Here is a 15586-nt window from a genome sequence, read left to right on the forward strand (position 1 = left end):
ACAATGAAATTATATGGCGTTGTTTTATAAACAAGTATTTTATCATTTTTGACTATAATAGTGCTGCGACTGGTCGTCATTATTGAGTATTTTCTCGATTCATCAGTTAATCATTTGGTCCATGAATAAAATACAAAAACAAATCATCGAAGTTGGTGTCATCAATTGTCTTTTGTCTGATCAACAGCCCGAAACCCAAATAAATTCAGTTAACAATCACATAAAACAAAAGAAATGTTCACAGCTGCGATGGTTCAGTCCAACGCTTAATGCTGAAGTTAAAACCTGTTGGATCCGGTCCGGGATCGCCTCCACACGGTTCTTACAAACTCGGGAAATACAACGCGCTGTGTGAGGGCCCTCGGCGTCTGATAACAACACTCAGTCCACTGGCTGGCTGTCAACACACAACACAGAGAAACTTGATCAGAGGAAACACGGCGGTGGAGTTGCAATTAATCGACATCTACACTGAACTAAATTATAAACACAACCCTTTGGTTTTTAACCCCATTTTTCACGAGCTAAGCTCAAAGATCTGAGACTTTTTCTACGTAATCTACAAAAAAAAAAATCTAATTTCTGTCAAATGTTGTTCACAAATCTGTCCTAAATCTGCATTAGTGAGCACTTCTCCTTTGCCGAGATGATCCATCCACGTCCAGGTGTGGCAGATCGAGCTCCTGATTGGACGGCGTGATTATTGCACAGGTGTGGTTTAGGGTGGCCACAGGTAAAGGTTCTCCAACTGATGTTGGGTTACTTCTTGTTTGAAGTATTTTCAAAGAAAACGAGACTAGCTCGCCCCTCCCTCCTCCCCCCTTCTTTTTCTGTTTGTTCTTTGTTCTTTTTAGAAAATCTTTTCTACTTCTTCTTCACTCTCCACCTCTCTCCTCTTCCTCACCACATGGACATGTGTCGGGTTCTGATGACATCATAGCCTGGGAACCAGCAGCGTGAGGTCACGCAAGGCTAAACGCTGCAGTGTGTTTGTCAGTGTGTGTTCTGTTTATGCATGCAGATGTAATGCCAGATGTGTGTATGTGTGTGTGTGTGTGTGTGTGTTAATCACAGGGCATCACTGTGCTGGTTACTCAGCTCTCTTGAGGTTTTCATGTTTCTTCTTCTGCGGTTTGTTCGTATCAAACTTCTTTTAGCTCCAACGTCCTCCAAGTGGAAACTGGTTCCTTGTTCACGCTCTACTACTCTGACCCTTTTCACCCAGTGGAAAAAGGTCTTGAGTGTCTCAACATCTCGGCTGGCGTCCTACGCTGGTTCAGACCCTCAAACATAAATCACACTGGTGCTCTTTTTTTTAAATTTTGGTTCATGGGCGTCAGTCAGCAAAGAGCCTTTGGGTCCCACGCTGGTGTGTAACCCCCAGCGACCATCGAGCAGGGTGTGCAGCCCGTGTTTGGGTCGCTGGTTCAAGTCCCCATACGGACCAAAGTATGGAGTGTGGACTGGTAGCTGGAGAGATGCAGCCCACTCACTTTGACATCTCTCCAGTAGTAGTAGTAGTAGTAGTAGTAGTAGTAGTAGTAGTAGTAGTGTGTTTGTGTGTGTGTGTGTGTGTGTGTGTGTGTGTTCGTGCCAAACACCCATCAATCATCCGTCAGGAGCATGATGTCATCTTTATTAGGGGGTTGCAACACGTTGAGGGAGTTAACTCTGCACACAGATCTCTCACGTCGTCTCTAATGTTGAATTAAAAAAAGAAAACTGGAAAGAAAATGTCATTTTTCAGAAAGTTTTACAGTCTTGTTCGACAACTAGTAGAGCTTTAAATATTAATGCATTAATGTGCACGAGCACAGCTGGTGGAATGAATATTTTAGATCAAATAATGAAGTGCATTCATATTTAAGAGCGTGAAATGCAACTGTGACTTGATGCTTTATATCGTGTGTGTGTGTGTGTGTGTGTGTGTGTGTGTGTGTGTGTGTGTGTGTGTGTGTGTGAGACCTGTGTGTATTGACTACTAACAAAACGGAGTATTTCCCCACTGGGGATTGATAACTGTATAAATTAAAGTAAGATATATCCTAAATGAAGCCAGTCCATGTTGACTGCTGGTGGCCGGCTGCAGTGTAGGTTATATAATGAGCCAAACTAAAAGGTAACACTCCAAATACATTTTTCTTAAAAGTCATTCAACCAGTGTCTTTTGTCAGGAAGTTATGACATATGACCAATATTCGAGATGTGTGGAACACTATTTGACTGAAAGGGTCATCAGAAATAATCTCACAACTAATTAACTAATAACTACAACTTAACTAAGAGACCTTGAGTTCTCTTTTGACTAAAACTAGACTAAAATGACGAGACTGTTAGTCGACTAAAACGTGACTAACAAAAAAACGTGTGAATGACTGAAACCAACGAGGACATGTGGCACAAAACTAAGACTGAATCAAAAGTAGGAGACAAAATGAACACTACACCGCTGTGAAATGATATATAAATAATGTATAATGTATAAAAAAATATGTTTTATTTCTTTGTTTCACGGCTTTATTGTCACTAACGCCGCTCCCTCTCTCCATTCACTCTCTAGCTCGCTCGACCGTTTTCTTTTTCTTTCTTTCTTTCTTTCTTTCTTTCTCTAACTTTGCTACCTCAGTTGTGGTGTGCCTGTTCTCCAGAGCTCAGTTTTAGGCCCAGCATGGTTTCAGATATAAATGGCCGATGATGTCTAGATATTTACATTCTACATGTATAAGTCATGTTATCTGGACTGTCCATACTGTGATTTTAGTATGTTTAGTATGTTTTCACATGACATCTGTCCCACGTCTGTCCATCCAGGGAGAGGGATGTCCCTTTCTGTGGTTTCTTACTTTTTTTTTTTTAACTGTTAATGTTTTTTTTTTGTTTTTATGATCTGAATTGAGAGTCAAGGCACAGCTGTATGGAGCTTTTTTGTGATACTCTATAAATAAAATTGACTTCACTTGAAAACTCCACAGGATTAAAACATATATGGTTTAAATGAGGTCTTTGCCGAGCCCGGGGGCTTTTATCTTGTCCTCTTTGGACTGTGGCGGTTTCAGATGTTCTCGCTCGAGTCCAAAATGCGGTGACAAAGATCTCAGGAATGGATTTCAAAATGAACTGGGTCTGGCCTAATCTAGGTCTGTCTAATCTAGGTCTGTCTAATCTAGGTCTGGCCTAATCTAGGTCTAGCCTAATTTGGGTCTGGCCTAATCTGGGTCTGGCCTAATCTGGGTCTGGCCTAATCTAGGTCTGGTCTAATCTAGGTCTGGCCTAATCTAGGTCTGGTCTAATCTAGGTCTGGCCTAATCTAGGTCTGGTCTAATCTAGGTCTGGTCTAATCTAGGTCTGGTCTAATCTAGGTCTAGCCTAATTTGGGTCTGGCCTAATCTGGGTCTGGCCTAATCTGGGTCTGGCCTAATTTGGGTCTGGCCTAATCTGGGTCTGGCCTAATCTGGGTCTGGCCTAATCTAGGTCTGGTCTAATCTAGGTCTAGCCTAATTTGGGTCTGGCCTAATCTAGGTCTGGTCTAATCTAGGTCTGGCCTAATCTAGGTCTGGTCTAATCTAGGTCTGGCCTAATCTAGGTCTAGCCTAATTTGGGTCTGGCCTAATCTAGGTCTGGCCTAATCTAGGTCTGGCCTAATCTAGGTCAAGCCTAATCTAGGTCTGGCCTAATCTAGGTCTGGCCTAATCTAGGTCAAGCCTAATCTAGGTCTGGCCTAATCTAGGTCTGGCCTGTGAACTCCTGACCTCCGAGTCTCTGCCAAGGTCCTCCTTGCTGTTCCTGGGTAGCGAACTCTACTTCCCAGAGTCTCCTCTTCAATGAAAGCTTTCCACTTGACGAGAGAGAGAGAGAGAGTGAGAGAGAGTGAGAGAGAGTGAGAGAGAGTGAGAGAGAGAGAGAGAGAGAGAGAGAGAGAGAGAGACTTGTCCCTCAGTAACCAAATCAAAGACATTAAAAGCCTTTTTACTCTCTGTCTGTAATCAGCTGAGCTGCTGGTGCATGACTCATGTGACTCTTATTAAGCAGGGTCGTTACGACAGCAATGCATCATGGGGTGATGTCATCAGTGGGTGCCACACTTTGGGAGTGCCGATGATGCGATGAAGGAAGACGCCAGACTTTTCAACTGTGAGACCTTGAAAGTTGGATTTTAAGTGATCAATCATTTTACTTAAACCTCACTGGAGACCTAAAGGGTCACTTCACCAAGTTATTGGAAACATACGTTCTTACTCACCTCTAGAGACACCTCCCCCCCCCCCCCTCTCCCAATGCAAGGGTGGTGCATTTTTGATGCACAGAGCATTAAAAAGATCTTTTTCTCCATCACCCTTGAGGATCCACTGAACCTGCTGTCTGTTTCATAGGAACTATTTCTTCAGGTGAAAGTAGTTCCGTCTATTCACCTTTTTATTGTATTAAGACACGCTTTTGGGTGTGAGCCCACAAACTACCAGCAATGTTGAGGTATAAGTGACTCTTTGTGTAAAATACCACACATCCGTGTTTGCCCCCCCCCCCCCCCATTTGTAGTTGTTGACTCGCTAAGCTAACTGCCTGCTGTCTGTAGAGAGTTGTGTCAGTCTTCTCATCATCATGTCTTTGTTTAAACCCTTGTATTGTCTTCCTGTCGAATGTGCAACTCTGTGTTTTTGTTGGTTTAAAATTTCAACATTTTGTCATCGTTTTTCTAAATTTTTCGATTTCAAATTTGTAGGCGTTTTTTAAAAATTATGTTTTGTACATTTCTTTTTTTTTTTTTTTTTTTTACAAAAGATTTTGTTGCTTTTTCCTCTGTTTTCTGACACTTTTATTAACAAGTTTTTGTCACCTTTGGCGATGTTTTTGATGGATTTTTTGGTAACGTTTCCTGATTTAATTTTTTTGGGGCCTCTCAGTTAAAAAAACATAATTCGTCAGGGGGGTTCCTGCGGTTTTGTAGCTTTTTTTCAACGTTCTTTTGTCATATTTCCGGGTCAAAGGCATGTTTTTTGCTTTGTTTACGCCTCTCCTCCACACCACCTCGGTGTCTCCGAGCCCCTAAAACGCAGATTTTGGGAACACTGCTCACCTGGTTTTACTTTGAAAACTCCGTCATCAGTGACGTGTCTTTCCCTGATTCATCACGCCCAAATCGCATGACTCTTTACCGAAAAGAAAACAAACAACGTTGATCTGACTACCAATTAGGGCTAAACAATTCTGGAAAATAATGGAATTTCAATATTTTTTCACCAACATTGCGATTTAATATGCTTTTACTTTTTAAGCTCTTTTTCTTCTGTTCTTTCAACAAAGCAATACATGTTTTGAGTGAAAGATTGTTACTAATTGACTTGACAGCAGTTTGAACAGGCTACCTGTGTGTGTGTGTGTGTGTGTGTGTGCGTGTGCGAGAATTTAGTGTTTGTTGAATTTGTGTGTTTGAGTGTGAGAATGTGTGGATTTTGTTACTTTGCCATCATCCATTGGGATGGGGGTGTTGAACGTGTGTGTGTGTGTGTGTGTGTGTGTGTGTGTTTTGGTGAATAAGGGGTGGGCGTGGCTATGATCTCACCATTGAGGAATCTGTGTGTGATTGTACCATTGACCTATGCACACACGCACACACACACACGCACACACGGGAGCTCCACATCCTGTTTTGTGCTTCATGAACCTCCTGTCCTTTGTTTTAAAGGGCATTTCCACCCAAAATTCACTTACATTGTTTTAGCGTTACATTTTTTAGCCTCAGTGAGTTTCCAATTACAATGTAATGATGATTTGTTGTTGTGTAAGAATGGTACCAGTGATTTGTAAGGTTTTAGCCTGCAAGCGGTGTACTTAACATCACAGCAGACTCTTGAAGGTCCCATGGCATGAAAATTTCCCTTTTATGAGGTAATTTAACATTTATGAGTTCCCCCAGTCTGTCTTTGGTCCCCCAGTGGCTAGAAATGGTGATCGGTGTAAACCGAGCCCTGGGTATCCTGCTCTGCCTTCAGATCCAGTATTAGGGACCACTAAGGTCTATATAAAAGAGACTTCAGATACAGTATTAGGGACCACTAAGGTCTATATAAAAGAGACTTCAGATACAGTATTAGGGACCACTAAGGTCTATATAAAAGAGACTTCAGATACAGTATTAGGGGACCACTAAGGTCTATATAAAAGAGACTTCAGATACAGTATTAGGGGTCCACTAAGGTCTATATAAAAGAGACTACAGATACAGTATTAGGGGACCACTAAGGTCTATATAAAAGAGACTTCAGATACAGTATTAGGGACCACTAAGGTCTATATAAAGAGACTTCAGATACAGTATTAGGGGACCACTAAGGTCTATATAAAAGAGACTTCAGATACAGTATTAGGGGACCACTAAGGTCTATATAAAAGAGACTTCAGATACAGTATTAGGGACCACTAAGGTCTACATAAAAGCAGCCAAAGAGCACTACGTCATGGGGTCTTCTAGGCTAAAGTTGGGTAATCCGTCACAGTGAACATCCAGTTTGCATTAAAGGATCTACTGAGATCTACTGTATCTCATTTGTTCTTAGATGTTCTAGCTTGTGTCCTTTTTAAAACAAACCAGTCCGACCCATCTCTAGCATGGAAAGAAAATCTGCTTTTTTTCATATTGCATGAAATGAATAGTCCTTAAATACATTATTAAAAAAAAAAAAAAATGTTGGTGAGTCACGATATGTGTATATTATTAAAACAATCTCATGACTCCACAAAAGGGGGTGTCCTCCCTCTGATGTGGGGCGGCTGACATCAGTGTGGTGGTCTGCCTCGGGCGGAGACTGTTCTGTCCTCTTCAGCAGTAAACTGTTGGGTAGGAAGCAGAACATGTGTGTCTGGGAGACGCTGATGTAGTCATCTAGTGGAGGAACAGCTGTTTTCAGTGGGACAGCACTGCAACAGCAGTTGTGCCTCCAAGGTGGGGGGGGGAAGAGAGAGAGAGAGAGAGAGACAGAGTCAGAGAGAGAGAGAGAGAGAGAGAGAGAGAGAACCAATTGCTTAAACACAATTTTGCAAACTAGGCTGGTTTTCTAAAAATTCACAAAACCACTCACCCAAACTGCAAAATACTTCATATGTCCTTTAAATGAAGCACTGCAACCAAAACTACATATAGCATTATCCAAATCAAACTTTTGCGCCAAATGGACCACACTTCATTCATATTACCATATTTTATACTCACTGTTTGGCAAATTGAAAAGCACTCATCCTGAGTATGCTTGGCCATTATATTAAAATAGTTTGTAATGTAGATTACGCTTCAGATTGTTCACATGCACATACATATACGTGTGTGTCTGTGTACAGATATACACACACACACACACTGTTGAAAGATTTATTTTTTTAATTTTCACCGAACAAGTCAGTGCAGCATGTGCACAGCAGATATATTTACATTGGATTGAGCAAAAATATGATCACGAAAAACTGTAAATTGAAAAGAAAAAATATGCACAAAAATGTAAATAAATAGTAAAAATAGAGGCAAGAGAAATAATAAGGCAGCATCTTTTATTGTTGTTAAAATAGTTGCTTTCATATTGCTTACTTCCTGATTGAAGTGGTAACAATTAACAATTGGAAATGTATTATGGGTTAGTTGTTGGTGTAGGTTAATTAACTTCCGGGGGGCTCGTTAGAGGTTGGTTAAAGGTCACGAGTCTGACTGGGTTCAGCAGACGGTTGGGGTCACAGAGCAGGTATTTCTGTAGTCTTCTGTTGGCTCATTATGTAACTTCCTGAGAAAGGGTGTGCCACGCTGATAAGAGGCATTTTGTTCCGACCCGATTCACCTTTATACACACACACACACACACACACACACACACACACACACACACTTCTTGTATCTAACTCATTCACTTTCCGTTTCTCCTTGAGCACATTCTTGGTCTCGCCCAATGCAAACTTAAACCCTCCCAGCCCCCACATCTCCATTAGTTTCCATGTTGCCTTGGCATTGTTGTGTCTCCATAGCAATGGGTCAACAAATCAGCAGGTATCGGCAGCAGTAGCGCCCGGCTGAAAGGCTCAAACACTATTTATCTTACGCAGATACGGGCTGAATTGAACGGGAGGGGGGGGGGGGGGGCTTTTTTGTGAATGGATTTGCAGGCCGATGACTCTCTGCATGAAAGAGGAGCTGACGGCAGTGGGTAATATGGCTGTGGGCAGCGGAGTCATGAGCTTTTTTATTTATTTTTTTATTGAAGGAATTGGACAAAACAGGTTATATATTTCAAACAATACATCTCCTTTCATTTTTTCTTTTTTAATAAACAGGAACAAAATGACCCTCAACCACCCTTCCCATACCACTCTTGGCAGTTAGTGCATTCACACCACCACCAAAAAAAACAAAAAAACTAAAAAAAAACATTATATTAAATAAACAAGTGAAAAAATAAATACATGAAAAATAAAATAATTTTTTTTAAATAAATTAAATAATATTAATGTACATACTCACAGCTATGCATCAAACATTAAACACACTTACAAAACAAGTACAAGTTAAATTACAATAAAAAATGTCAAAATATGTCTCAAAATATGTCAAAGGGTTGCCATTTTAAGTCACATTTCTGTCATGAGCTTTTTAAAGGTTGTAGTTGCATGTGAACCTTAAAAACTGGACAATTGAAGCACTATATATGTGTGTGTGTGTGTGTGTATATATATATATAAATAATAGATATTGTTATTGATATTTTTGAGAGTTTAAAAAATAAAGATTAAACAACCAATCTTATTCTCTTAAATCTGAGTTCAATGTGCTTTCATGATGGACAACATCAGCAGCCCATAGAGACACTGTTTCTAAATTACCTCCAACCCCGTCTGTTATGTATGTAGCCTGCTGACACGTTACCCAACAGCCAACATGTGGGCCTACACGGATGCAGTATATTTCTGCAGCAAGCTAATACGAGCCGATTTAAAGTTTAAATTATTGATATGATATGACAGTTTAACTAAGAGAGAGGGAACACAAATCACTACAGAAACACTGTGGTGTTACAGAGTGGAGGCTCTTCCAAAAAGGAATTTGGGACAGCTGATTCGACTGCACGACGAGGAAAGCTGCTACCTGAATGTTTTGTAATGTTTTGTATTCTACTATTAAGAAACAGGAGAGGTTAGATCACAGATTCATTAGTGGTGGAGTTTAGTAAAGTTGGGCATTTTGCTAATCTTGGTGTCAAAACTCGTACTGTTGCTCGCACATGATTCTTTTACTTCACACAGTTAATTTTCAAACTCATGAATGCTGGCAGAGTAAAGAAAAGATCAGGGTTTGATGTCAATGGATACTCATGCATAGGCCCAGACACGTTTATTTAGACTTTTTTTTTTTTTAATCTCATTTTATAGCCCTTTCTCCAGCCAAAAAATGTCTCTGCAGTAAGCACGTGTATTTATCGGCTCCACTCTGATCCGCAGTGTTGGACTCGGGTAGATACGGTAATTTTCGGGCCTTTTCCAGCGCGATGCTGTGTCGTGTGTCGGCTCCGCCGCTGACTTCTGTCTTCTCTGCCTCACATTTTGTCTGTTCTCTCCCGACCAGTGCTGGGACATCTTATTAGTCGGCACAGAGTTGGAAAGAGAGACCGAATAAGTAACAACAGATATAAAAAAAGAAAGAAAGAAGTGTGTGCGTGTGACGGTGATATGTGGTGGTTCGAGGGAGAGCCTGACTGGGAATGCAGAGGAGAGGTTAAGTTTACTAGTGAAGATATCGAGGGAATGAACTGCACTTTTGTGCACTGTATCAAAAAGCTGTGGCAGGAAAAGTTAACAACACCTGTTTTCCGCCACATTTGGGACCTTGAACGTGACACACCCAGAAAAATAAATAACAGACAGGCATACACGGCTACTAGCAATGGAAAAGGAGTCTATCGGCCATGTTAAGCAGGTTTACTGTTGTTTACAAATTGGCACATACGCTCGAAATTGTGGTGGGAAAGGGTTATGAGTCAGGGTCTCCATCCAGTCTCTGGAAACCACTTCTCCAGGGGCCGCTTTCACAAGAGATCCTCCCTTTATTTGGGCTGGGCGGGGTCTAGTGCCCATTGTGTTTAACAGCCCCAGGTAATTCCTTGAAGCCACGAAGGATATTATTGATAGGATTTGTCATTACCTGCCCAGGTGTGTGTGTGTGTGTGTGTGGGCGTGTGTGCGTTAGTGTGTGTGTGTGTGTGTGTGTGTGTCTGTGTGTGGGTGGCATAGGCATGCTGTATTTATGACTGTGTTCTTTGGACCAAACCCAGAACATTACATCAGTGTTGTCCACATTAGGTCTGTCCCTTTGTTTAGAAGACTAGGGCTGCATAGGATTTCTTGATTCACAAGGTCCCGAACTTCCAATTCAATATAAATTAGATAAGTTACAACACCAATTTAGCTTGGCTATAAAAGAGATTGTCAGAAAACTAATGCTGTAAATGGTACCAGTACCCCTCAGCTGATTTTTATAATGCACCAGGTTAACATTAAGAATTGAACAGCAACATGTCTGTTTTAAATTTCACTTAACACGACTAACATTACATCAACGTAGTTGCCAATTGTAATGGATGTATTTTAATACGGTGACCTTGGGACTGCAGATCAGCCCAATGCTGAGCGACTTGAGGATGATTAGAGCTGTGTACAGACAGCGAGAGCTCGAGTCTGTGGATACCACAAATACTTTGGTAGGTTTCGGTGGTTTTGCTCTTCCTCTATCAGTGTTTTGACTCGCTGCATTCATTTTTGTAACCCCTTCTCTCCCTCCCTCCCTCCCTCCCTCGCTCTTTGTCTCTCTCTTTATCACTTGTCCTATATGGGAACAATAGGCTGCCATGGTGATAGCCTGGTTACTCACAAAACTGTGTCGCCAAGGACAAGGACACACACACACACACACACACACACACACACACACACACACACACAGAGAGTGTTGTCTGTACTGAACTGTTTTGAATGAAATTAAGATTAAATGCTAAATAATAACATGGATCAAAAAGTTACATTTAAAATGATAAACAGCCCAAAAGTTACATAAGTAGCTCAAAAGCAGAATTAAAAACATGCTTACCACTCAACACGGTAGTATTGCATTCACTTTTTGAAGAAGTTGCAGCCCTACTAGAGAAACTGTTGACAGGACCCCTGTCCCGAGACATTGCTCTAATCTTTGCTTTACTCATTAAAACCAAACCTTTGACCTGGTCCTAACCCAGAGACTTATGCAACCGCTGGTGACACCGGGTCCAAAATAGGAACTGCTTTGGTTTACTTGGCCACAGGCAAATAAAGTGAGAATGAGAAACCACTGTCCCGGGTTAAAGCTACAAAAACACCAATTAAAGGCTCTCTAAGCAATGGGAGACGCTACTTCTTGTTGTTCTTCAAAGGATTTTCAAACAAAACGAGACAAGCCTCCCCCTCCCTCCTTCTCATCCCGAACCCTCCCCCCCCCCTTTTTAAAAACATTCATTCATCAGAATTATTTATAATTACAAATAAATTATTCTGATAAATGATTATTAAAAATGGTCAACCATGTTATGAGCGTTGGTGTTGCACAGTCTGTCCACCAGAGGGCGCTCCACAACGTCCCTGTGGGTTGTTTTTGTGTTTTTGTTCAAAGGACTTTAAGTTTTAAATCTTAAGTTTGTATTTTAATACATCTTATTTATCCGACCTTTTAGTATATTTTGATGTTACTCTGTTCTGTTACAATACAACAAATTATTATTCTATTCTTTTAGTGAGAACTCACAAATATCTTCAAATAACTAATGTTTGGGAAATCTCTTTATGTTTTGTTACATATATTTAAAAAATATATATATATCTGCATATCGGAACTTTAAATAATCAAATGTCATAATTCGACTGTGTGTGTGTGTGTGTGTGTGTGTGTGTGTGTGTGTGTGTGTGTGTGTGTGTGTGTGTGACGACTGACTGTTCACTGACGGGATGTTTGCTAAAGAGGCGGCTGGCCGTGACACACTTACACAGGTGTGGCAGGCCAACCTTTGAAAAAAAGAAGGGGGGGAAGTGTGTGTGTGTGTGTGTGTGTGTGTGTGTGTGTGTGTGTGTGAAATGAGATGTAAAAAAAGGTGGAGAGAGTGAAAGCGGAGGGAAAAAAGTTGAAATAGACAAAGGCAAATATATAAACGAGTGCGTTGAGCCAGAAAAAACAGAGATTAGAATGACTAGAAAGTTGGATATGGCAACCTTGTGTGTGTGTGTGTATGTGTGTGTGTGTGTGTGTGTGTGTGTCTCTCAAAGCTCCACCTAAACCTGAGTTGCTGAAACATGTTTGGACCACAGCTGGTCTGCTGACAGTGAAGCAGAGCTGGAAACTCACCAGGTGGATCACAGGATTACACACACACACACACACACCATGAATTCTGATCTAGTTTTCTTTAATATATATATAAAGAACACTGCAGTGTTTCCAGCAGCCTTTTGTAGTGGAGGAGCCCCACGTCGCCTGTGCTAGCATTGAAATATTTGTATATGAAATATAATTCAGGCTAGTTGACTTAAGGGAAATAAGCAAAAAAACAACAACAAAAGCCACATTATGTGAGTGACGTAATTGTGTTAAAAAGCGATTTAACAAGCCACTCTTTCCCAGCATTCCTGAGGGGCGTGCGTGTGGTCCGTCCCTCTTTTGTTAGCTGGCCACATTCACCAATCCCATTCCTGCTTCCAGCTCTCCACAGTATTCCTACACTGAGAGAAATGCTGACTGCATCAGCAGGTACAGCGGCTTGTCCGCTAATCACAGGGTCGAAGTGTCCTTGAGCAAGACAGGTCATTTTCTGATCCATAAACTGAACTCTGCACCTATTGCACGTCATCGGGCATTAAAATGCTGCTGAACTTTTAGCTATTTCAGTTCCTTTCTTTTTACTCTCATACAAAGGAAAAAAAAATGCATTTTTGCACAGGTGCCTTTTTGAGTCGAACAACTACTATTTGCACACTGTTCATCTCCTGCACTGTTTTTGCACTTTGAGCATTGTTGCACTTCTGTATGGCCTTTTGTGTAGTGATCCGGAGATGTGTTCCATCTCACCTGGAATGTATTGCAATGTTTTATAAGCTGTATGCAACGCAATTTCGTTCTGTATGCACTTTGTACATATGGAATGACAGTAATGAAGTTGAAGTTGAAGTTGATTTTTTTGGAGGCATTTTAGGCCTTTTGATTGCACAGGAGAGATGAAGACATGAAAGGGGAGAGAGAATATACTGTATGTGCGCCTGCTTTACCAAGTGAGCTAACCCGGCCACACCTTGAGCAAGACTCATAACTCCATGGTGCTCCTGATGGGTCAAGTAGCATGTGGCCTTTGGCGTGTGAATGGGTGAACGAGAGGTCCGTTCAGTTTCTCCCACCTGGTTTCGGGACCTGGTTTCTGGACCCAAGTGTCTTTGCTTATTTTAAAAGAAGTACCACTTTTAGCTTTCTGATGTTAGTGCTCTGTAGTCCTTTATTTTGAAGTTAGAAAAATAAAAAACAAATTGATCTCCATTATAATTCACCCACTGTTTTTTCACCCTGTCCTTGAGTCTTAAGCTTATTTTCATAAATGTCTGCTTGTCCCTTCAAAGGATATGTAATTATAGGAGAAATGAAGACGGAGAGATTAAAAAATGACTATAAATGATTATATTTTGTCTTTTTCAGTCTGGACGTGGCTTTCTGCAGCGTGCGTGCGTGCCTGCGTGCGTGCCTGCGTGCGTGCGTGCGTGTGTGTGTGTGTGTGTGTGTGTGTGTGTGTGTGACCAGCTGGTACTGTGAGGTCAGATTAATGAGTAACATTAGCCTGCAGCACTGTTATTGGGAGCAGGTTTGTATTCAGATCCGGGCTCAGTGCAGCACCTTTTTTTAATCCCCGTCTGTAAATAAACTAATTGTTGAGGGTGGGATGCCAAACAGGTTGATAGCAGATTAAAGATGTCATGTCTGCAGTTCCACTTCACTTTGCCTTTGACTGGAGGAACTGAAATGAATCTGTTAATATTGTGGAGTTTTGTTCAATTTGATTTTCATTCAATTCAAAGACAAAGTTTGAATGTGTATTTCAATCATCCAGGTGTCAATTCATTGATTTTCATGTAAATATGGTTTAATAATCGGCTTAGTGAGACTTGTTGGGTGTTAATATCGTTAAAGTTATGTTATCAGTCACACAGTGTTGTAACCGGTCTCTCCAGTTCTGGTTTGGGAATTGGTTTTGCAGATATTAAGTGGTGGGTGTATTAGAAATAAAAGTTGTATTGAAGCGTCACAGCAGAACGAACAGACAGCAGAGATGACTGCAGTTCTCCGGACGGTTCTGTCTCCAGAGCAGAACTTGGATCTGACCTCAGGTCTGTCGCTTTCTCTCCTTCAGACTCTAAAGCCATCGTGGATGGGAACCTGAAGCTGATCCTGGGTCTGGTCTGGACTCTGATTCTGCACTACTCCATCTCCATGCCAGTGTGGGAGGGCGAGGATGAAGAGGTAACAACCCAGCTGAGTTTTAAATAACAATAATCTTTGTTAGGGATCAGGAATTATCACACCGGAGCCAACAGGGGATGTTTTTAACTGATCTGGGATCAGCAGTCAGCCTGATCACTAGTGACGGTCAAATGAAGCGTCCCAAACCTGTCTTTCATTTCTCAGCTCACTAGATGGCGCCCTCTGTTCAACAAAGGGTTGAAAACCCCCTGAATTACCGTTCCTTTAACCTTTTTCTTTGGACTGAGAGCGCCAATTAGTGAGCTCAGAAACTAAAGACAGTGGTTGGCGGTCACCTTTCTCCGATCATTAACGTCAGTAAATTCTACAACGTTCTAAGTAGAAGTATAAGTTGATTTTATATATATATATATATATATATATATATATATATATATATTGATTATATATAGAAGTTGATTATAAACGTATGTGAGTTTTACAAAAGTGCTAGCTGCACTAAGATCTTTTAGTGACTTTGCTGTTTCTTGATTATTTTTGTAAACTAAACCGTTGTGCAGCTCTGTTCCAGGCAAATGAGTGAGATACGATATTTAAAAAAATTACCTCGGGGGCCAATAAAGCTTCATTTATTAGCTTTTTTAAAATCCACATTACAATGCTTTCCAGCAAAAAAAGCAAAAAAAAGACTTTTACGATTTCAAGTTTTTACTCTCGTCTGTTCATCTCGTGACTTCACACAAGAACTGGCGTGAAACCTGAAAATGAAAATAATAATTAATAGTTGCTTTGCAAATACTGACCACTGTTAGCAAGCTGTCTGACTCCGTTGGTGCTTGTTGGTGCTTTTTGTGCTTCGTGGTGCAGGCGGAGTCAAAGACACCTAAGCAGCGTCTGCTGGGCTGGATCCAACACAAAATCCCTGATCTGCCAATCAACAACTTCAGCCAAGACTGGAGGAATGGCAAGGCACTGGGAGCACTGGTAGACAGCTGTGCACCAGGTATGTTCTCTCTCTCTCTCTCTCTCTCTCTCTCTGTCTCTCTCTCTCTCTCTCTCTGTGTCTCTCTCTCTCTC

At 41.1% G+C, this 15586-nt stretch overlaps 1 protein-coding gene across 1 annotated transcript in view; it reads left to right on the top strand.

Moving 5' to 3' along the window:
• The window catches only part of LOC117943814 (filamin-B), a 75653-nt gene that overhangs the window by 9790 nt on the left and 50277 nt on the right, over positions 1 to 15586 (top strand). Inside the window, exons 2-3 of the mRNA XM_034870170.1 lie at positions 14439 to 14548; positions 15377 to 15512. Of these exons, the coding sequence (XP_034726061.1) occupies positions 14439 to 14548; positions 15377 to 15512 (246 nt within the window). The remainder of the gene's footprint in view (positions 1 to 14438; positions 14549 to 15376; positions 15513 to 15586) is intronic.

The sequence above is a fragment of the Etheostoma cragini genome, chromosome 4, assembly GCF_013103735.1.
Source record: "Etheostoma cragini isolate CJK2018 chromosome 4, CSU_Ecrag_1.0, whole genome shotgun sequence".
In the NCBI taxonomy this organism is placed as follows: domain Eukaryota; kingdom Metazoa; phylum Chordata; class Actinopteri; order Perciformes; family Percidae; genus Etheostoma; species Etheostoma cragini.